Source organism: Lytechinus pictus, chromosome 5, assembly GCF_037042905.1.
Source record: "Lytechinus pictus isolate F3 Inbred chromosome 5, Lp3.0, whole genome shotgun sequence".
Classification (NCBI taxonomy): domain Eukaryota; kingdom Metazoa; phylum Echinodermata; class Echinoidea; order Temnopleuroida; family Toxopneustidae; genus Lytechinus; species Lytechinus pictus.
Window position 1 is genome coordinate 14,501,677 of NC_087249.1, and position 22,776 is coordinate 14,524,452.

The window sequence follows — 22,776 nt, forward strand, 5'->3', positions numbered from 1 at the left end:
ACAATTTCATTTTAGGAGAAAATAAAATATTTTAAAGGACAAGTCCACCCCAACAAAAAGTTGATATGAATAAAAGGAGAAAAATCCAACAAGCATAACACTGAAAATTTCATCAAAATCGGATGTAAAATAAGAAAGTTATGACATTTTAAAGTTACGCTTAATTTCACAAATCAGTTATATGCACATCCTGGCTGGTATGCAAATGAGGAGACTATGACGTCATCCACTCACTATTTCTTTTGTATTTTATTATATGAAATATGAAATATTCGAATTTTCTCCTAATTGTCAAGTGATACAATGATTAATTCCTCCCTGAACATGTGGAATGAGCATTATTTAATACTATATGTTTCAGTCAAGTTGGTCCTTATTGTCAAATCTATAAAAAATGAAATATTGTATAATTCAAACAATAAAAAACAAAAGAAATAGTGAGTGATGGACATCATCAACTGACTCACCCAGTTGTGCATATCCCTGTTTAGTGAAAAATAAGCGAAACTTTAAAATGTCATAATTTTCTTATTTTACATCTGATTTTGATGAAATTTTCAGCAACTGCTATGCTAGTTTGATTTTTCTCTATTTATTCAAGTCAGCTTTTCCTGGGGTGGACTTGACCTTTAAAGATAAAATGACCTCAGAATACCATCCATAGGCTTCAAGAACCCTTGAATGGGCAACTTTTCCACAAAACCTTGTTATTTCACTCTAGACCTAACGGTATAATGAAGAATGGAATGAAATTCACATAATTTCGCGATTCCTGCTAAAATTCAATAATGTTAACCCTGGTTATGACATGTTTAGGCAGATTGTCATTACAATATCTAAACAGGAATAACCATCGTTTCTGGGGATTTATTCGACATTTTACTGTCATCCCCATTGGTGAGTGGAGCTAAAGTCCAACGTAGTTCAGTAGAATAACCAATTTTACAGAGACTCATAGCTTTTTCATATTTTGTCTGTAGGCCTATACAATAATATCATGCATTTTTAGTTATTTTAACAGAGCTGCTGTCCATGTAATACAAGATTGTCATGGACAAGAGGAAAATAATCTCAATTCCCAAATTTTGGGAATTGAGATTATTTTCAGTCTTGATGTACTTTAAATAAAGTGGATGACTGAGCTGAGATTTACCTTTCTGTTCACCTTCGATTTCATCCTCCATCACTTCTTGTTTGAGCAATTATCTGTGTGAATAATAACAGGCAAAAAGAAGCTGCTGAATAATAAAAGGTAACTTAATGTTAGAGAACTTAGAGGGTTTAAAAAACACACTGGGCCGAGAATCCATGGGGGGGGGGAGCGGCGGGGTGATTGTTATGTTAAATAATCTAGCCTCTGACGTCAGGGGAGGGGGGGTTAAAGTAAATAACAACAGGACCATGAAAAAAATGAAACAGCATTTCTACTAAAAAGCATTACCTAAATATATTCTTTATTAATTAGCATTATTGTCAAAGACATTGCACAACACTTACCATAAAATTTCCTAAAGAGTAAAAAAAAAAAAGGCTTTAATCCTCCATAAAATGAGTCTGGAAATGCATACAGCATTTTGGCCCATCCCCATAGGCTATACTTTTTATTTTTTGATAGCATTTATTCATCATAAAAACAAAACAAGGCACATACAAAGTTAACATAAATTACATGGGAAAATTGCAAAAAATACAATGATAAAATCTGGGAAACAGTTGAATAAAAAAGAGTGGGCTAGTGGCTGAAAATATGCATTTTAAGTCTTTATGCTGACCTAGACTGTTTGAGCCCCTGTGAGGAGCCATGGAAATATGTCACATTGATAGATAATCAACTTGGCTGACAGAAAATGTGAAGATGTTGCTGCATTTAACTACATTGTTCACTCAAAATATAGAATGAAAATTTGTTTTTTTCATTTTGCCTCCGACGAAGATTCTGCTAGGATCGAAAGCTTAGGCCCCTTTTTGACTTTCTAATTTACTCCATTGGCTCTCTTTTATTAGATAAGCAGTTTTCAGCAGCTTCTTTTTGCCAATGAAAATTTGAGGCAAATTCACTTATTGACACATTTCTGCGGCACAAATCTGGTGCCATTGGCACTGCCCACCCTATAAAAATGTCAATGAACTAAAACGCTAGAGCTTAACGTTAGTCTAGATCTAGGTACTAATATTAAAATAACTGAATCATCTAACTAACTTTTTAGTTTAATTTAAAGGAGAATGAAACTCTTGGAGCAAGTTAGCTTTTGTGAAAGCAGAAAAATCAAAGAATAAGATCAACAAAACTTTGAGTAAAATAGGACTAGCAATAAAAGAGTTATGAGCATTTGAATGTCGAGATCACTAATGCTATGGAGATCCTCTTATTGGCAATGCGACCAAGATCTGTGATGTCACACACGTACAACTCTCCCATTTGGACACTGAAAATATACCCCAAAACATCTCTTTTTGCTCATTCTAATCATATGACAAACGATTCATCAATGATATAATGTTGTGAAACCTCTGTACTTGTCATCTCATAAAGAGAACACCTCACCTTGTGATAGACTCTATAAAAGTGAGAATATAAGTGAAATAAGTACTAAAGTAATGAGGGAGTTGTACGTGTGTGATATCACAGATCTTGGTCGCATTGCCGTTGGGAGGATCTACATGGCACTAGTGATCTCAATATTCGAATGCTCATAACTTTCTTATTATTCATTCAATCTTCCTCAAACTTTCAACAATATGTTTCTTTGATTTTTCTCTTTGATATGGATTCAGCTGGTTTCAAGGGTTTCATTCTCCTTTAAGATCTAACGTTACAATCATTTTCAGCAGACTCACTTCTCATGCTTCTTCACTCACCACTTATGCCAGTACGCCACCATCCATGACCATGCATGGAAACGGTTAACTCAGGGAGCTCCAGCCGCTTCGCGGACGGGAGCTCCCTGGGTTAGGCCATTGCCAGTAGAGGCGCACAGCCAATATGGGAGACTGTCTCCCTGGCATGAGAGAGATTATCTCCAATATCAGAGACTTTTATAAAGAATTGGGGTATCCAATTTCAGAGACAGTCTCCGGTTTAGGAGACCAATTTTCTTTGTTTACATTTGCTGCAAAAGGATTACCTTGGTGGTAAATAAAAATGTGATATACTAAGCAGATTCCTCATGAAAAATGACCCTTTTCACCATCTACTTTTGTTTTTACAAGGATATTTGTTGTCAGCATCCACACACAAAACAAATGGGCTTCTGACCTAAGTGGGACAAAATTTTGGGTAGAAAAATCATGCTTTTGTTGGTGTTGTTTCTTTTGTTCTTTTGCAAAGCGAGTTTCCATTTTCCAATATAGGAGATTGTCTCCCTTATTGGAGAGAGTTTCCCATATTGGCCGTGCGCCTCTACTGATCACTGATGTAAAAAGTGCATCTCAAAATTATTCAAATTTGATGCTTATTCATTTAACCAGTGACCAGACGTCCCGTATTTCCCGGGATTGTCCCATATTTTGCTCCTTTGTCCCGACAAACCCTTCTCGGGACGCTTATTTGTCCCGTAATTCAGAATATTAAACAAAATGTGGTTAATACTTTTAAAAGTGACAAATTTTCATCAAATAACCAACAGAAGACGAAGCAGGGACAATAAAATGGATAATTGCATGCAAACTTTTGCAAGTTGTGGTGATTTTCTTGCTAACCCAATACACATTGCAAACGGACTCGCTTCCTGCCTATGTGTGGCAGGCTAATAGAATAACTAGCTAGGCATGTAGAATCGGAGCAGATTCTCAACGGCGCAAACAATCTCACATGATAAAACATTTTTTGATTTTTTTCCACCAAAATAATCACAAAATCGACAGGAAATTTTTATGATATATTATGAATTCTCAGATTACTTATTTGGAGATGTAATTGGAGGAACAATTTATTGAGTTTCATAACTAGATCTATAGTTATTTCAGCTTTCGTTTTGAGTCTTGTTGTATATGATGCCGCCATGTTTCATCTAATTTTTAAGTTTGACAATGTTTCACTTTGAAATTTTATTCATTTCTAAAACATTTTAGTTTTTTAACATTTTAAAAATATATTAAAAACACCATGATTTTTGTTACATGATTGAATTTTTTTGTTTACTTAATGTTTGAACTTTTCCCTCTTTCTTTCTTTTCTATCTTCTCCTTCTATCCTTCCTGCTTGTCCTTTGTTGTTCCATTTATTTTTATTTCCTATTCTTTCCTGATCCTTCTCTCTCTCTGTTATTTTTCTTTGGCTTTCTTTCTTTCTCTTACGTACTTTTCTTTATTAGAATTTTATTTTTTTATTTCCTTCATTCTTTCTTCAACTTTTCTTTGCTTCATTCCTCTCCTTTCATTCTATATTTTGATTTTTCCTTCTAATTCTTTCCCTTCCTTCCTTCTTTCTTTCTTTCTTTCAATGAATGAAGGATACATTTTTTCTATCCTTCATTCAATTTAATTACTCCTCTTTTTTCTTACAAGTTTTCTTTCTCTCCTAGTCCTATATTTTGTCTGTCAGTCTGTCACACATTTATTCATCTGCCCTTCTTTCTTTCTCACTGAGTTTCTGTATTCATTTCAAAGAATGACGGAAACCTTAATTTCTCTCTTTTATTCTTTCCTTCATCCTTCTTCCATTCTAACTTTCTTTTATTTTTTCCTTCATTTTTCTTTCTTTCTTCTAAATTCATCTCTTTTCTTTCTCTCCTTCATTCACCCTCCCTTTCAATTCTTTCTTTTTTGTCGATTGTCCCGTACTATTTAATTTTGTGAAATCAGGGGCCCGTCTTACAAATACAAAGAGTTGTAATTGATCCAATCAATCGCAACTATGGAAAGCCAGCAAAGTCATTATTAAAATGCATGTTTGCTCAAATTTTTTTTAGATATGAATTGAATGAATGTATACCCATACTAGTTTAGGCCATAATTCCATAAATTCATTGATTTCATAACAATTTGGTGTGTTCTCCTATGTTTACTAATATACTAAGGACATTTTGCACATTTCTAGTAGAAAACAATATGACACCGATGGATTCCCATAGAGTTACGATTGATTTGATCAATCGTAAGTCTTTGTATTGTAAGTATTTGTAAGACGGACACCTAGTCTAGCTGGTCACCCTGGCCCTGTTCGTTGACGTTAACCCAGCCTCCCAGGGAGCTGGCCCGGGCGCCGGAGCGGAGCTCCCAGGCTATGGTTTGACGTTTCTTTAAATCCTTACCTCAAAACTCAGCTCAGAAGTAGAGCTAAGTAGCAAGTTTGTTTCAACTTCAAGTTGGCTGACGTGACCAAGCTGAGTCAGTGATGAGCAAGGCGACTGCCAAAAAAGAAGACTGTAACTTTTGTAGCGCAGAGTGGAATAGAATTAGAAGTGGACGAAGCTAGCTAGCTAGCTACCATGAAATTGGTTCCGGACACTAGTACCGGTACCAACGAACGTAGAGGGCAGCAACACACAAGCGTGTTGCTCTAAGGAAGGTCAACTCGATACGCGCATGCAGCTGAGGTACGCGCATATTTTATCATTTATGCCAACGAAATCATACGCCGATCCAATACAACAACAAATTAGTAGCGATCACGAAAACAATATGAAAGAATATGACTACAACGATATCAAAGATAACATTAAAAAATTATGTTGGAGAATATACATACATTTAAAAAACATACGTTGATATTTAAAACTTTACAAATATAAGTTTTAGAAACTAAATCATTACCAAATCGGTGATTGTTGTTATCAGCGATTTCACCAGACGGCTGTATTAGGTGATTCGCGTCGAGACGATTTTGTGACCACTCGCAAAGCATTTCGGGATTGAATATGACCACCTTATTTTCTCTGAGCTCTTCGCTGAACCCATCATCACAGTGCAGCTGCAGCGCAGCGCGCAGCCAATGCAATGCATCCGATGCATGGGTTTTTTCGCCGTCCATAGTCTCGGACTCGAAGTTGAAATTTAGACCCGGATTTCGGGGAAACAGCGCCTTTATTTCAGATTTATAGATTTAAAAGTCGAATGAAATTAAAAATTTGAAATCTAACCTTGAACAATAATCGTTGATAAACATCAGCCCTGAAGCAATTGCACTTCAAATCAGACTAGGCAAATTGGACGTCATTGTCTATGTTGCTAGAAGGTCTATGACGAGTCGCCTGAAGCCCCAGCGCATCATCAACGTCACAAGCTAGCTGCGCGACCGGGCCAGACTCGGCGCACCCAGGCCAGAAAAATGACCTCGATTATTACGGTGGTTGTCTATGCATTTATTAGTGGTGCAGCGAAATTCAGCAGAAGAAAATAAGAGATATGAGGTATCCTCGTCATAGATTTAATATTCCAAAATGAGGAAAAATGTCCAAATCATGATTATTTAAGCTAAATATTTTCTTTAAAAATAAAAGTAATATCTTTAATATTTATACCCAGAATAACCGATCTAATAATTGTTCATTAAAAAATATTTGAAATTAACAAATGAAAAAAAATCAACTCGACAAATTTCCCAAAACCCCACCTTATTTTTTAGAGTGGTCACAGAATTCGAGCGGAGTTGACCTTCCTTAGAGCAACACGCTTGTGTGTTGCTGCCCTCTACGTTCGTTGACCGGTACTCAGAACCATGTTGGCAGTCTGACGTCATTCTCATAGGTCGCGGATCGGATGGAGGATCAGGAGCGCGAGCTGGAGCGCGCGCGGCTAGCTAGCTAGCGTATAGCTAGCTCGAGATGAGTTACCGTATAAAGTTGGTCAAGATGTCGTACAAACCGACTGCTGTGAAAAGACTTCCACGTGCCAAGGGACAACCAAGCAAAGAGGCGCTGTTTTGGAAGAATTTTGAAGTGAGTGATCCCATGTTCTAACTTCATACTTTGTATTGGCAACAATCAAATTCCTAGCCCTCGCTAAATTTTCAAAAAATACATTTTTCGCCCGAGTCTACGTCAATCTATCGTGTGGTGTCACGTTACGTTAGTCCTGTACGCAGTCATTTTGGTAGTGTACGGACTGTGACGAGTAAAGTGTACAAAGCCTATGTTGGCCGACACGGGTCGAGTGCGCAGTCTGTGTAGTTGGAATTAAATTTAAGGTAGAAAAATATGCCACATGATTTTTTTTTTTTCAGAAAAAGTATATCTTGTGACCATTCATTTTGAAGCTTGCTCTACACTGTAAGAGTACTTTATTTCAACTTTCATCCTGAATATGCAAAATAATGCATATTAAATGAGTCAAAATTTGCAAATTCACTGCAGTCTGCACCGAAATTTTTGAAGATTTTTACAAAAGTGATTAATACATTGAGATATTGGCCTTATCGTGAAATTTGTCTCCTCTTCTCGTGTGTGTCGGTGTGTGCGCGCTCGTTGTGTACAAAGTCCATGGGATCTGGGAGTGGAAAGATGTCACCACCGCTGACGAAATAAACGGCAGTGAATGGACTGGTGACATAAACCACGATAATGCCGAGATATTGATAAAATGTGTATGTCGTGACTTAGCCTTAGGGGATGCTCTACATTTTAAAAGTACAGTTTTTTTACATTAATTACAATATTCAAATTAATGCATATTTAATTAGGTGCAATTTGCATAAGTTTTTCGTCAAACTTTATTTTTTCTCAGTCATGTCAGTGCAGTGATGAGTCGACGTGGATTTGTCTTTTTTTTTAAACAAAATAGTGTACACTTTAAAATAACTTCATGAAGTTCATCATATTCAAGGCTCCACTTTAACTTTTTTTTGGTGGTAGCCTGTTCGGACCACCAAAACCTTAAAATATTTGTTTTTGGTGTCCTGATATTAAAGTTTGGTGGCCCGAAAAATTTAAAGAAAAACATTAAAAATGACTAAAACAAACTTCTGAAAAATTTAATCTGCAGCCACTACACAAGTTAATCGCTTTGTACATCTTGTTGTAAACCTTGTTTGCTGTTATTTTACTTTGCTAATTGATTTGTGTTAAAATATGAATTGTTCTATCATTGTAAATATGAAATGATTAAAAGAGAATAAAATAATTGTATTGTTTCCAGATTGTTTGGACTTATTTTTAAAATCTCTGTATACACACACTCATGGTAATAGTGCATAGCAAACTCAGATAGATGTACAAAACAATGATTTTTGCTTTCTTCCTCTTTGAATCCTAAAACCTAGATTATGCAGGCCCCAAATCCAGTTTATTTTTGTTTTCTCTTTTGCAGCATATTATAGCTGAAGAAAATCACAGAAAAATATGCTGCAAAATTAGGACAGTGCATAAAAGGGGGAAACAAACAAAAAGTATATTACAAAAAGAAAACAAAAAATAATAAAAGAAATAAGAGAAATAAAACAAAAGAAAGAAAATGAAGGAAGAAAAAACAACAGGAAAAAATAATAAAAAGAAAAAAAGATTTTAAAAAATTTAGAAAAAAAAAGAAACATAAGAAAAAGAAAACAAAAAATAATAAAAGAAATAAGTGAAATAAAACAAAAGAAAGAAAATGAAGAAAGAAAAAACAACAGGAAAAAATAAAAAGAAAAAAAGATAAGAAAAAATTTAGAGAAACAAAAGAAAATGAAAGAAAAATGAATAACGGTAAAACAAAACAATATAAAAATGGGGAAAAAATTAAGAAGTCATTACACATATTTTTTAACAGTCTATTCTGACTGGAATATAATTGAAAGCCAAGCAAATAATTTTCACATTTATCTTTTGGGAATGGCGCATTTCTTTTTTTGATATCCTTTTATAGTTTGTATTATTTTTTTTCAGTAGAAACATATTCTTTAATCAGGCATATTCAATGGGAAGGGGTATAAATGGTTTAACCACTAAAAAAATGGAAGAAAAAAAAAAAGAAAACTGCAAAAGTTTAATCTGGAAAAAAAAGTGTGAGAAAAGTCCTTCCCTATATTTGCCAAAATGTTGGAAAAATTCACATTTCATATCAATGAAATGCCTTCCCAAAGTATTTACTTTCTCAAGAGTGGTTTGAGAAGTCATTTATAAACAAGAAGTCGCTACAAGAAAGAAAGAAACTGTTTATTTTTTGGCTAGGAAAGACACAGCTTCGAAAGAAACCAAGTATCAACATACATACATATGCACACATGGGACTGTGATGTACTCACCTATGTGTTTTTATGTGTATTAATTCATTTGGAAACCTGTCTTTTTGAGTCAAAAGAGAGGTCATAATTCCTCTTTTTAATGCTTGCAAATAATCAGGGTACACCAGATTTTAGTAATATGGACTGTAGAAGGGCATTTCATTGACTGTGTAAGATGTGACTTTGACTTAGATTTTCAAAGTTCTGTGGAAGATTTTTTAGCAGCTAGCTGCAGTGGCTTCATGCAAAGCTCACTCCAGCCGGCCGGCTGGATAATAGCTATAGCGGTAAATACTGTCATGACTACATGTATGCAAACTTTTTGTGTAGATGAACAAAAAGGGCGCATGACGAAGTGGCTTGCAATTTGAACTGAAGAAAGGTGATAAATGCATGCAAAAATCAGGAGAAAAATTTCGCTACTTTGAAAATTATTGGTTGCCCGATTTGGGCCACCAAAACTTAACATTTTTTCAATAATGGTTGGCCGAGATGGATTGCTGGTGGCCCTGGGCCACCGCTAATGTCGAGCCTTGTCATATTCATAATTCATATATGTTCTACAAACTCTAGAACACATATTTCTATGTTTATGCAAATCATATGCATAAATTAATGCGTGCCTTTGATGTCACAATAAATATAAAGTGCCAAATATATGCTGCGGTGTCACACTTTTTTTTAAATATGTGAATGTGAATGGGTGGGAAGTTATGTGTAACATCTAAGCCAGGGATTCTCAAAAGGTGGCACGCGTGCCACTTGTGGCGCACCGAGGCTTGCGGAGTGGCGCGTTGGAGCCAATATGAAAAATGGAAAATATATGGCGGGAAAGTCTGACTTTACTAGTAACCTGGAATTGATGTTTGATGATTATTTTATTGCAAAGGGGAAACAAAAACTCATTTATATTTGAAACTCAAGTCCTTAATCTTGGTGTTGGGGGGAAGAATGTTACAAAGAGTAGGCCCTATGTGTATGCCATTAATACGATAGAGATACAAAAATTATCTCTATGATCACAAGTGATCTGAAAGCCCCGTTCGTCGGATATCTATCACGTTTTCGACTATTTCTACGACTAGTAATTTCGCATTTCCAGATTATGCATTGAAAATTGGTGGAATTGCTCAGATGCAGCACTCGAAATGATGACAATAAATCCATGATTAACAAAACTCTTATACATGAGTTGGCAAGCCATGGTTTTAATTAATAACTTGCACTGTTTATAAAAAAAAACTGATTTTACAGGGGGAAAAAAAGAAGATTTTGCAAAAAGCAATAACAGAATCATTCTGTAAATTCATAAAACAGGAATTTTTCTGCAATTTTACAGAACAGGTCTGTTTAAAAAGGGGAAAAGGGTGTTTTATTTAAGTAAATTTGGAAGGTTCCATACACCAAATAGCGATTTCCTGTAATTTTACTTGATATAATGTAAGATTACACAATCTGGTAAGATTACAGGTGTTCTCGAGACTCTGCTGCATGAACTTCTTTTATTTTAAGGATAAATTTTCTAACAGTTTGGACTCGAGCAAAGAACATTTTATCGGAAAATGTGGCAAACAGATATAAAATAAAGTTCTTAGTTGGCATATTATTGTAGCATCACGATAAGTAATTCGGGTAAGTTTTAACCATCAAATAATTTTCATGGAAGTAAGGGATTTTAGACATATTATTGACAATCAGAAACTTTGTTTCTGAAGCCGATTATTTAAAGTCCAAGGTTGTAAAAGTGAAATGCTGTGATGTATTGTCTGTTGGATGCCCTCGTCGAGTCGCGCTTAACATGAACTGAATGAATGATGTGATATTTTTCACAATTTTCAGCCCTAGCAGCAAAATCAAGGACATGTCACTTCAATCACTATATCTGAACTAGTGGTATCACCAGTACTTATATGTTGTGAAAAGTCACTTATCATTAAAAAAAGATAGATTGTGTAGTTAGTTTGCATCTGCATTGCTTCTGTTGATATTGCAATTAGAGCCCCTCTTGGCCATTTAAAAGGCCTCATATTCCAAAGTTTCAACAGGGACTCTCCCCCCTCGAGTTCGCCAGGGGTCTCCTTAAGCAATATTTTGATCATTCGCGCTAGTGGAGCAGTACAGATTCTCGACAAAAAATATGGAGCCCTACAAAACTAATTGAGAATGGCATTGACAAACAGCAAAATAAATACTTGATATATAATCATAAATTGACAAATAACTTCAAATATAGATCAAGAGACCAGTAGAATCATAGAACAAAGAATTTATTAAATACTTGATATAATCATAATTTGACAAATAACTTCAAATATAGATCAAGAGACCAGTAGAATCATAGAACAAAGAATTTATTTAACATGTAAACATGTACATAATATTTACATAATTAATTGACCAGTATATTCATAATTTCCTTTCACTGAAAGAAGGATTGAAAATATAATCCAGAAAGAAAAAAAAAGGGAAAGACAGTCACATCCGCACAAAACTTTCTAAACTTAAATAAATCCTTGACTTTGACATCAGTCCCCCCCCCCACAAACGCATTGGCGGATCCAGGGGGGGGGGGGCAAAGCCGGCCTGTGCCCCCTCCCCCTTTGAGAGGCACAATTAAAATTTATAATGTAAAATTGCCGTTAAAACAGAAGTGTCAGATCAGGAGGCTCCTGGAGATTAATGTCATATCACTGACGTGCTTTATCTCCACGGAGCCTGGGACGGGATGCCATTGCACTACACGCACTGAGTATTTTACCAACAATAAAAGTCGCTCAGAAACACAAATTTTCTGTATGGTTTTGAGCCCAAACTTATGTAAATGAGCCACATTCATTTGGACCCTTTTGGCAGTAAAGAGCCTATGGCATTGTCATTTAGAGGGGTATGAGCCACGGGTAATGGGAAGCGATTATTATAATCTCAATCAAGAATTTTCCATAAAAGTTTGATTAGCAAATGCACCTTCCTTCATGAAATTTATTTCAACTTTATTTATTCTTAAGTCATTGATTCAAAGCAGCAAAGTTTTCTGGCAGAGTTCAAACAGGCGCCAAGCATACTTGGTAATACCTTCTGTCACAGCCGAGGGAGAGTTAGTCCAGATTGGACCTTGGTGTTTGGAAGTTCTCTTTCCCAAAGCTAACATAGAGGGCACATTACTCCCACTCTCTAATCAGCGCCAATCCACTCAGCATACGGCTGGCACGTTCGTACGCTGTAGCTGCGCTGTCAGCGATCGAAAGAAGAACCTGGCTGATCTTGATCTGTTTGTCATCAAAATTCACAATTTTCTGGCATATTTTTCGGAAAGGTGGTAAGATGGATTTGATTTCTCCTCTTTTACCCCGTCAAAAAGCAAAATTCTGGAATAATCGAGGAGGGTGTGCGCTCATAGACGCTGTACTATTAAAGCGGTGGTTGTTTGCTCCACCATTACAAGCCCAATGGCCGTCATCGGTCTATGGACGGAGGGGACGCCGCGGAGCCAGGTGAAGTCTCAGCGGAGCATGTCCGTGACAGAAATAGACCTATTTATCGGTCTAGGATGTAACTTACTGATGTTTAATGTACGTCGCCATATTGTCCTCTTTGTTAGTAGTTAAAGCTGCGACATGCATAGTGGGTGGCAACATCATGCCACCCACTATATGTCTCCAACTGGAATTTTTTCAAGGAAATACATTTCCTTGAAATATATTGTAAAATTCAGCAATGTTTTGGGAAGATTTCCCTACCTTCCTGTCCCAACTGTTAACAGTACATAATAACTCTGGCCTATTCCGACCAATGCAATATGTGGAGCTGATCTATCGTATTCTTTCCAAGGTCCTGTGAGGCTTATCTTCATTTATTGAATATGCATAATAAGTATAAAAAATATTTTATTTTTGTTTTCACCAGTTTCCAGTAACTGTCAAGGAATATGGTGCTGTAACCGACATTGACTTTTCTCCTGTTGAGCCTTATAACTTTGCTGTCTCGAGCTCTACAAGAGTAAGTATAGTCCCTGGGGCACTGCAATCAACACTATTACTATGCATAGGCACTAAAACAGGTATTCAATACTACCCCTAATTGGTCAAAATAGTATCCTATTTCCATAAAACTCCATATGCTTTCTTTTATCATTTTAGTACACCTTTGAAGTATTAGCATACATGAATGCCTCTTCCTAATGTAGATGTTGCCAGAGGGATTATGTTCTCATGTCATTTGCCGTCCTGCATTTGTTTTTGCTTAACTAACGAATCATACAACCTAGAGTATCAATTCCAAAATTTGCTCCAAGTTTGCATAACATTTGCTTTATGCTTCCTTATGATTAGGAGTGACAATGATGTTATTGGATATGGGGTTGATAGGTCAAAGGACAGAGTTCATATAGGTCATTATTTCAAAGCTTCATTTGTACTGTTAGGTGTGTGATATTGGCAATTTCCACTGCATTCAGTTTAGAATCCATGCAGTTTGTATTTGGTGATACAGATTCAAATGTACAATCCATTGGCAAACTTGAGAAATCGTCATCATCACATTCTACAGACAGTCTTAATATTTTCCTTTGGTTATTATTTTGGCAGGTTCAAATCTACAATCCGTTAACAAACCAGATTGAGAGGTCCTTGTCTCGTTTCAAGGGCGTTGCGTATGGAGCTAGCTATCGTCAAGATGGTAAACTCATGGTGGCAGGAGGGGATGAATCGTTCGTGCGTCTCTTTGATCTCTCGGGCCGTGCCGTCCTCAGAATCTTCAAAGGGCATCAAGGGTAATGAGACTAAGTTCTTTTAATGACAAGGACTAATTTTCCTGGTATCGCATCGCAATTTCCTCCACATATTGTTATGACTACTACCCAAAATTTCCTTCCTGTAGCAGCTTTCTTACTTAGGACTGTATAGAACAGAGTTGAAAGCTTTCCTCTAACAACCGGAAATGCTCATCAAATTTGAAAATTGAAATTATTCCCGAATGATGATGGTGAAGATTGTGACAAACAGCATCTGTGTATTGTCGTGTTCAGATGATAACATGGTCCGTTGTTGGGATATACCCAGTGAAGAAGATTAAAGTCCACAACTTTATGATGAGTACATACCCTCTTTATATTTCATAAACATAAACGTTATGAAACGATATTTCATTGCAGGCCTGTCCATGTTGCCAAGTTTGCAGCGAACAATCAGGTGATGTCGTGTTCAGATGATAACACGGTCCGTTGTTGGGATATACCTAGTGAAGAAGAAGTCGTCCGTTTCTCAGATCACACTGATTATATCAGGTCAGGAGTCATTAGCCCTAGTAGCAAAGACATCTGGCTTACTGGTGAGTATAAAATAATGTTGTATTATCGTATTCACGATCCTTAAAAAGAGAATGTAAGCTTGTGTGAAAATATAAAAATCAAAGATTAAGATTACTGAAAATGTGAGGACAATTGGATAAAAATAAGAATGTTAGTAGATTATTTTAATGTTAAGATCACTAATGTTATGGAGATTTTCCTGTTGGCATTGTGACCATGATTAGTGAAGTTGCACATGAACAACTCTCCCCTTTTAACACTGAAAATATACCACAAACCATCAAATTTTGCTCATTCTAATGATATAGAAACTCTTTGTCCATGATGCATTTTGTAAAACATCTATTTCATGTCCTCCCATGAATACCTGATCTACACATGGACTTGGTAAAAGTGACAATTTAAATAAAATTTGTACAAAAAAAGTAATGGGGGGGGGGGGTCATATAAGTGTGCCATCACAAATCTTGGTTGCGTTGCCAATGGGAGAATGTCTTTAACATTTGTCATCTCAACATTCAGTCACTGGCCAGTCAGCATAATGTGCTGATTGTCTTTCTTATTACCCGGGCTGAGCATGTAGGAAGCCGGGCCTTGCAATACAGACCTTCCTTAAAAATTGATTGTCGGGTTGACAATCAATTGTATAAATCATTATTTACCACCACTTGTATGAATGATCAGTTACATGATCAATCTCTAAGCTTTGTGTACATTTATGCAGATATTAGAAAGGCACCTAGGAAAATTTCCCAGAAAACAATGCAACTGACGACTAAGGAGTTATGAACTATATTGTAACTTTCAGTACTTGCATTTTGAAGAGAGGTTTCCTTTTTGTTGTTGAAATAGTCTATGCAAAATAAGCAGTATTTTTTTAATTGCCAATATCTTTTTAATTATGTACCTTGAGTTTATCTCTTGTACCATGTAGAAATAATTGAAGAGGTCACTCGTGTTTCCTATCGTAGAGCATTTCTGCCATCCTGTGACCAAAGGAAGCAACTCCAATTTTTTTTTCAAACTTGATTTGGGATATTTTCTGGATGCTCTGCATGTTGCTAAAGGAATTTGGAGTTGCATAACCCCCAATTTCTGAAAGATATTTGTTCTAAAAGCAAGTAACAACTTGTTATATTGTATTCCCACATAAGGTAATGGCTAAACCTAGTAATGACACATTTTCCTAATTTACCAAGAAACGCATCCCGCAGAGTTTTTTCTTTTGTCTTTGGACGGCAGAGTTGTATTTTTGCATGGACATTTTATTTGGGACAGATTATGGATAATGATAACTTTCCACCATTTTTTCTGTGTGTGATGCAGGATCATATGACCATTCTGTGAAGATGTATGATTTGAGGACAGGTTCTAGTATTATGAGTGTAGACCATGGTCAGCCAGTGGAGAGGGTTATTATGTTCCCCGCAGGAGGAGTATTCTTATCTGCAGGTACGTATGGCACGCTTTATTATAGAAAAGTAGAAGTAGGTACATGTATAATAAACACTGATTTTACAAGAAAGTCTGTAACATCAAAATTAAATGGCGCTTTATCATCGTGGATCTTAATCTGGTACAGGTTCTTACACTGAACTTTGTGAAATCCTGTAATCTGAGCAAAAGAAATAAAAAGATCACACTGTAGATCGCCAACACCGATGAGCACATATGGGACAGCATATTGATTTTGCTTGAATCCCCTGCTTATTTCACTCCTATCTCAGCACATGCGGGACCAGCGTATTGTTATTGCTTGGAAAAATAGCCAACATTTGACACGAATCCCATGCTTATTTTGCTAAATTCTCAGTAATTACACGTCATCTCCCAGAATCCTTTAGAACATATACTACTAACAATGTGTATTAATCACCGTTCTTCTCATTCATAGTGTTAATGAACTTTATGTAAACACATCTCATTGTGTGATCTGCCGATAAAATATTCTTAACTGGGATTCAATGCTCTGTTGAATACATGTAGATCCTTTTGTTAATAAGATGATAATGTTAATTGTGAGATTTTAAGATAATGACTATGTTATTAAGCATATCATAATAAAATGGTCCTTTCTAGTATTAATCTAGTATTTATGGAATTCTTAGACAATCATAGATCAGAAAAAGAAGTTTTCAAAAGATGATAAGACTCTTAACAGGAGAATCCTGGTCCACTGATTTTGATTGTGTTTTCTGTGCTTTTCATATTTTTCCCCTTGCCTGCATGTTAGGTGGAAACTATGTGAAAGTATGGGATGCCCTTGCTGGGGGCCGTCTCCTAGCAACAGTAAGCAATCATCACAAGACCATCACAGCTATGTGTTTTAATGGAAACAATTCAAGACTGCTTACTGCATCTTTGGACAGGTTTGTTCTTAATGTTTCTTTTCTGTTTATTCCTAAAAATAATTTTTATGTAATTTTAGCAGTGATGGTTCGTGTAAATAATAAAATTCTGAGTTACAATGATATCTTCCCAGTCAGAGTCTAGTAGGTCCACCAGAAAGACATTGAGACCTTAAACATATAAAAAAATAATAACAAGTTAGATTTTCATGTTCCCAGTAACAAAAATGCATGTAAGCACATTACCATCTTTGTAACTCTTTATAAAATGTGCTTCAGAAGTAATATTGCATATCGTCCTCCTTCATTTTCTTGTCCAAAATCATGTAAATTATGATGTCTCTAGTTCAGTAGGCCGCCTCATCATGCACTCGCATGGTATGTGTTTTGAAATCTTGAACGTGCTACGTACTTTATACTCACATTATGATCGAATGATGGAGCTTGTTTGCCCCCACTGCAACGAAAAAGCATGCATTAATGGATCGGTTCACTGTCTTTTAACATGAAGACATCAAAGACATTGAATACAAACCAGAAAATAGTCATCGTAAAAAGTAGTTGTAGAGCAGTTCTTGACTGCCAAATGAATGCAGTGTATGTTAATCATGTCATTACTGTGAAGGTTTATGATGTTTTGACAGAAGTCTAGTGTAATGCATGATAAACTTGTGTATGTTTGAATATACTGATAACTGTTTTAAATTTTTCAACAGACATGTGAAAGTGTATGATGTCACCACATATCAGCTGGTTGCCAGTATGGACTACCCCGCACCTATTCTATCTCTTGGTATCTCAGTAAGTATCCCCCCTGCCCCCTATCCATGCCCCATCTATTATCAATTACCCTGCACCCATCCTGCCGTTTGGTATCTTAGCAAGTCACCCCCCCCCCACACCCCCATTCATAACAATAATAATAATAATAATAATAGGCATTTATATTTATAATAATAATAAACATTTGTATAGCACCATCTATCTAGAAATTATTTATTCTATTCCGAGGCGCACAAGAAAAGAAAGAATGAGAAACTAATACTGTTAGAAAAGATAAGACTTCAGTTTAGATTTGAAGATCTTGAATTCTTAAATTCAACGGCAAATTATTCCAGAGAGAAGGTGCTCAGGCAGAGAAAGCTCGCGCACCATCTATCTAGAAATAAACTATTCCGAGGTGCATTGATATTAATATTATTACCCAAGCTCAAGAGCTCAGTGCATTTCAAGGAATCAATCCTGCTGGGTACCCATTCACCTCACCTGGGTTGAGTGCAGCAAAATGTGGGTAAATTTCTTGCTGAAAGAAAACATGCCATATCTGGGATTCAAACCCACGTCTCTCTGATTTAGAGACGAGAGTCGTAAAATAGACTACGATGCCCCACATACCCTGCCAGTATGGATTACCCCGCACCCATCCCATCGCTTTGTATCTCAGCAAGCAACCCCCCTTACACCCCTATCCATACTCTAGCTAGTATGGATTACCACGCACTCATTGCTCGGTATCTCAGTAAGCCCCCTCCTCCACCCCCCCCCATTACACCTCCATCCATACCCTAGCTAGTATAGATTACCCGCACCTTTCCTATCACTTTCGATCTCAGTAGGTACTCCCCTTCCTCTTACAATATATCCATATCCCAGCTAGTATGAATTACCCTGCACATATCTATCTTATCTCATTATCAAAAGATCCAATTGATGAAATCTTGCTTCGTGAGAGAGTCGTGTGAACCAGCTCCTTTGCAGATCTAGTGAATTTATTGTCCCAGCCAATCAAAAATGAAGAAAATTTAGTGCGAGTTAAAGCATGATTAATTCTTTATTAGATTTTGTAATAATGTTCTATATCTGACAAATATCTTTCTCTCTCATCCTGTTTTCAGTCTGATGACAAGACACTTGTTGTTGGCGCTACATCAGGACTGCTATCCATCAAGCATCGCAAACCGGATGATGAGCTACAGACTTCCAAGCCTCATAGACAACGGAGTGCAGGAGCTAATAGTAGATACTATGTCCATGGCAAGGTGTTTACACCTAAAGAGGTAATAAAATAAAGGTTTTTAACCGGTTTGGTAGTTAAAAATAGAATGGAGGTAATTCTCATGGCAGAGTGGAATACCATGGCAAGGTCTTAAAGGGATGCTCCGGGCTGAAGATATTTATATCTCAATAAATAGAGTAAAATTTACAGAGCGAAATGCTGAAAATTTGATCAAAATCGGATAACAAAAAATAAAATTTGAAAGATTTGCATTATTCCGGTGAAACAGTTCTAGGCATCTTCATGAATATTCATTAGGTGGGCTGATGATGTCATATCCCCACTTGTCCTTTTCTATTTTATTACATGTATATGAAATCAGGTTTATTCAAAAACTTCCACCAAGAATTTAAACGATTGGACTAATAACTGATTAAATGCATTAGCTACTTCTTGCTGAAACTTATTTCATAATAATGGAGACACATCATTTTCACATTTATGAAAAAAATGAAACAATCATGATTTCATGTAATAAAATAAGAAAGAGGAACGTGGGAATGTGACATCATCAGCCCACCTATTGAATATTCATGAAGAAATGCCTAGAACTGTTTCACCGGAATAATGCAAATCTTTAAAATTCAATAACTTTGTTATTTGTTTCCGATTTTGATGAAATTTTCAGCATTTTGCTATGTGAATTTTACTCTATTTTTTTTTTAGTTATAGATATTTTTAGCCCGGAGCATCCCGTTAATGCATGAGGAGATAATGTAAGCCATATTTACCTGTGTGATAGTAATAGCAGGACAAAGATAATCTTCACGACAGAAGTGGTGATGGTGACCAATCATTAAAAGTTTCAGATTGGCATGAAATGTATCTCTGAAAGCAAAGCTGGCTTTCATTTACATGGAACTAGTCAAGAAATAATGATGATAATGATGTAACCAAGTATTTAATGTATATGAAAAAAATTGTAGATCTAATACGAGTACATTATATATTTTTTGTCATCAGAGTGCATGTGATATTCTTGGGGCGTGTTTCCACAAAGAATTCAGTCTACCTATTAAAAAATCGCTCTGTATATACCCATTTGTGTGTGATAACTCACACATTACAGCATTGGTTAGATCTCCTTGATAGGACACACTTGTAATCATTGTGAAACTGTTTGTGGAACACTACCCCTGTTCATCATGAAACTCTGACTTTTTTATATTTCCTTGACAGGATGATATGGTAGTCACTCACATCAACAAAGATCATCTTGAGAAGTATGATAGAATGTTGAAGAAGTTTGAACATTCCAAAGCCTTAGATGCAGCTCTTCATGTGAGTATTTATGATAAAGAAATATTACTGTTAATGCCATCACTCTTTATGCTCCTAATTTCAACCACGTACATGTATTCATTAGGCAATACACATGAGATTTGATGTGAAGTTTTCAATTATGATTACAAAATTAAAAAATTCAACTTATTTTATACAGCACTAATTATTTATTATATTGGTAGTTTCCAATTGCTCTACACAATACACTGGCTAATTGATTTATTGATTCATGAATTCAAGTTATTTGTTCAATAATGTTAATTGGTATATTGTCTTTTGGTAAATGTCACAATTTTCCCAGTTGAACTTTTTTAATATTCTGTAAGAAAAGTAGTAGTATTAGTAGTAATAGTACTAGTATTAGTGATATTCATAGTACTTAGTTAGTCGTAGTAGTGGTACATGTACTATAATCTTAACCAGTTGTATGTCTGGACGGGTTGTTTGACTGGGCAAGATGGCAATTTTAGGAACTTTCCATCAATATTTCATACATTTTTTTCAAGTATGAGACAAGAAATGTGAGACAAATTTCAAATGCATAAACTTTCCAAATTATTTGTGCCATTTGATGCATGTATGTTCAGCAATCCCAGATCAAATGTTGGATGTTTTTATCTTTTATTTTATCCTACTAGTGTCATCATCATCATCAAAAATATCAAATCTCTTTCTCTTTTGTCCTTCCAGCCAAATGTTAGATTACGAACACCCCATGTGACCTTCAGCTTGCTCCAAGAATTGATCAGACGTGGTGTTGTGAAGAGCGCCCTCTCTGGTAGGGATGATCGTTGGCTGTGTATCATATTGACCTTCTTGAAGAAACACATATCAGACACAAACTTCACTCCCATTGCTGTTGATATTTCTAATATTCTCTTAGGTAAGGCTACAGTGTAGTGGCAGTATTAGTGGTGGTAGAAGTACATGTAGTAGTAAATTGAAAATTATTTCAAAAGGGCTGCATTTTTCAACTCATAGCACAGTTTTATACTTACATCACTGTGCTGCATTATTGAACAGTTTGGCTAAGGAGGCGGGTCATGTAGGCTTCACAGTAAAGTCCTTTTTGTCTCACCTGCCAAGCAGAGCTAGGCGTTGTCAACATTGACATTTTGACATAGATTATTTAGTTGTTGAAATATCATCTTAGAAAATATATGGACCGATTTCATCAACCTAAGGTTATACTGTATGCCATTCTTTGAAATAGATCAAACCTCACTGACTTGTTGTTCTTGGTTTCAGATATCTATGGTCCAGTGATGGGCGAGAGTGAGGATGTTATGAAGCGGTTCCAGGCCTTGCAAGTAGGGCTTCAGCAGGAGCTGCGCTACCACACGACGCTGGAGGAAATCCGAGGGATGCTGGATACCATCCTGGCTGCGTCCCATTCTCCATCCTCCATCACCAAGGAAACCATCAACTTAGATGAGCCAAGGGTGGACAGTGATGAGAGGATGAACGCCAATGGACTTGAGATGGGGGCCACATGACAGTAATGAATTTCATGGAACTATGTCACCTTGTTACAGGACCCTTTAGTGGATCATTCAAACGTTTTGGTTGATGTTAAATCTTGTATGGAAAAGAAACCAGGGCCCGTTGGAACTCTTCGAAGACAGGGCCTGGGACTCCTTTTGTCAAATTGGAAATCTTATCTTAATTGATGTGGACATTTTAAGAGTCTTCAATAAAGATTGAAATAACTTAATCTGGTATAAAACTGTTCTGGAGAGTGTCTCATGGATCATGAAAAGACTTGTCGGACGTTTTATCCAACAAGTCCTGTTTTATCCGACAGTTACCGTAGTAAGAGGGCTTCTCCTCCAATCAAACTCAAGGAAAGTTGTCGGATTCAACAACTTGTCAGATGAATAATGGTGGCTGATATGCTCCACTGGTACTTTTGTTGTTGTTATACACTAGGAAAAGAAACTGTAAACTCTCATTCAGTCGAAAACAAAATTTTCTACTTTCTACATAGTTAAATCATCCCTTTAATCCTCAAATTTAGCTGATACAACAAAAGAGACTACCGGTGTTCAATTTTTTGTGTTACTTCACTGAGAAAGCTGTTTACAGTACATCCCAGACAAAAAAAAAACAAACGAACAAAGAATTATCAATGATTTATTGTAACTTAGTCACAAATAGAATAGACAAATAACCCATCATAGTAAAGCTAACAAATCATCTCAGTTATGCAAGATGAAATACAAGATTCTAAGCTTTACAATGATAGGTGATTTGCCTGTTGTATTTGTGATTAAGGTATGAAGAATTATCAAGAATTCTCGGTTTCATTTTCAGTGGAACGCTCTGTATAGTGATGCAAATATGTCAAAGTTTAAAAAATGAATTTAGTTTTCAAATGTCTATCTCTGTTTCAGTAGGATCATTCTGTAAAATTACAGATTTATCATAGTTTCCATTATTGCTTTAGCACAAAACAGTAGCAAACATATGAGAAACAGAAATGTAAAGGTCAAGAGTGATTTAATAATAAAGCAAGTACATATCATATCTTTGAAAGTGTACTTAAATATTATACATTTTTGTGTAGCTTATGTATTTTATGAAAGTGACTGGTTAAGAGAACTAAACAGGTTTTTGTCTCGCTTGCATAGCAGAGCGATACTAA

The 22,776-nt window shown here is 36.0% G+C and overlaps 1 protein-coding gene across 2 annotated transcripts; it reads left to right on the plus strand.

Annotated features, from left to right (window-relative positions):
• The first annotated feature begins 5,187 nt into the window (after positions 1–5,187).
• On the plus strand, positions 5,188–22,685 carry LOC129261779 (U3 small nucleolar RNA-associated protein 15 homolog). 2 transcript variants are annotated; one of them, XM_064099867.1, is made up of 12 exons: positions 5,188–5,234; positions 6,748–6,878; positions 13,043–13,135; positions 13,723–13,907; positions 14,289–14,464; positions 15,771–15,896; positions 16,678–16,813; positions 17,509–17,593; positions 18,688–18,849; positions 20,028–20,129; positions 20,823–21,015; positions 21,381–22,685. In XM_064099867.1, exons 2-12 carry the CDS (start codon positions 6,765–6,767, stop codon positions 21,626–21,628), a joined length of 1,620 nt encoding a protein of 539 aa, XP_063955937.1. In that variant the 5' UTR covers positions 5,188–5,234; positions 6,748–6,764; the 3' UTR covers positions 21,629–22,685. The 2 variants fall into 2 exon arrangements, with proteins under 2 accessions (XP_063955937.1, XP_063955936.1); XM_064099866.1 differs by lacking the exon at positions 5,188–5,234 and having other exon boundaries at positions 6,635–6,878.
• Positions 22,686–22,776: the final 91 nt, after the last annotated feature.

What these genes read in the sequence shown, in the direction of transcription:
- LOC129261779 (XM_064099867.1), top strand. Translation starts at nt 6,765, where the DNA reads ATGAGTTACCGTATAAAGTTGGTCAAGATGTCGTACAAACCGACTGCT. An exon ending in TGTTTTGGAAGAATTTTGAA is followed by an intron (nt 6,879 to 13,042) that starts GTGAGTGATCCC and finishes TGTTTTCACCAG; the next exon opens with TTTCCAGTAACTGTCAAGGA. An exon ending in CTTACTGCATCTTTGGACAG is followed by an intron (nt 16,814 to 17,508) that starts GTTTGTTCTTAA and finishes ATTTTTCAACAG; the next exon opens with ACATGTGAAAGTGTATGATG.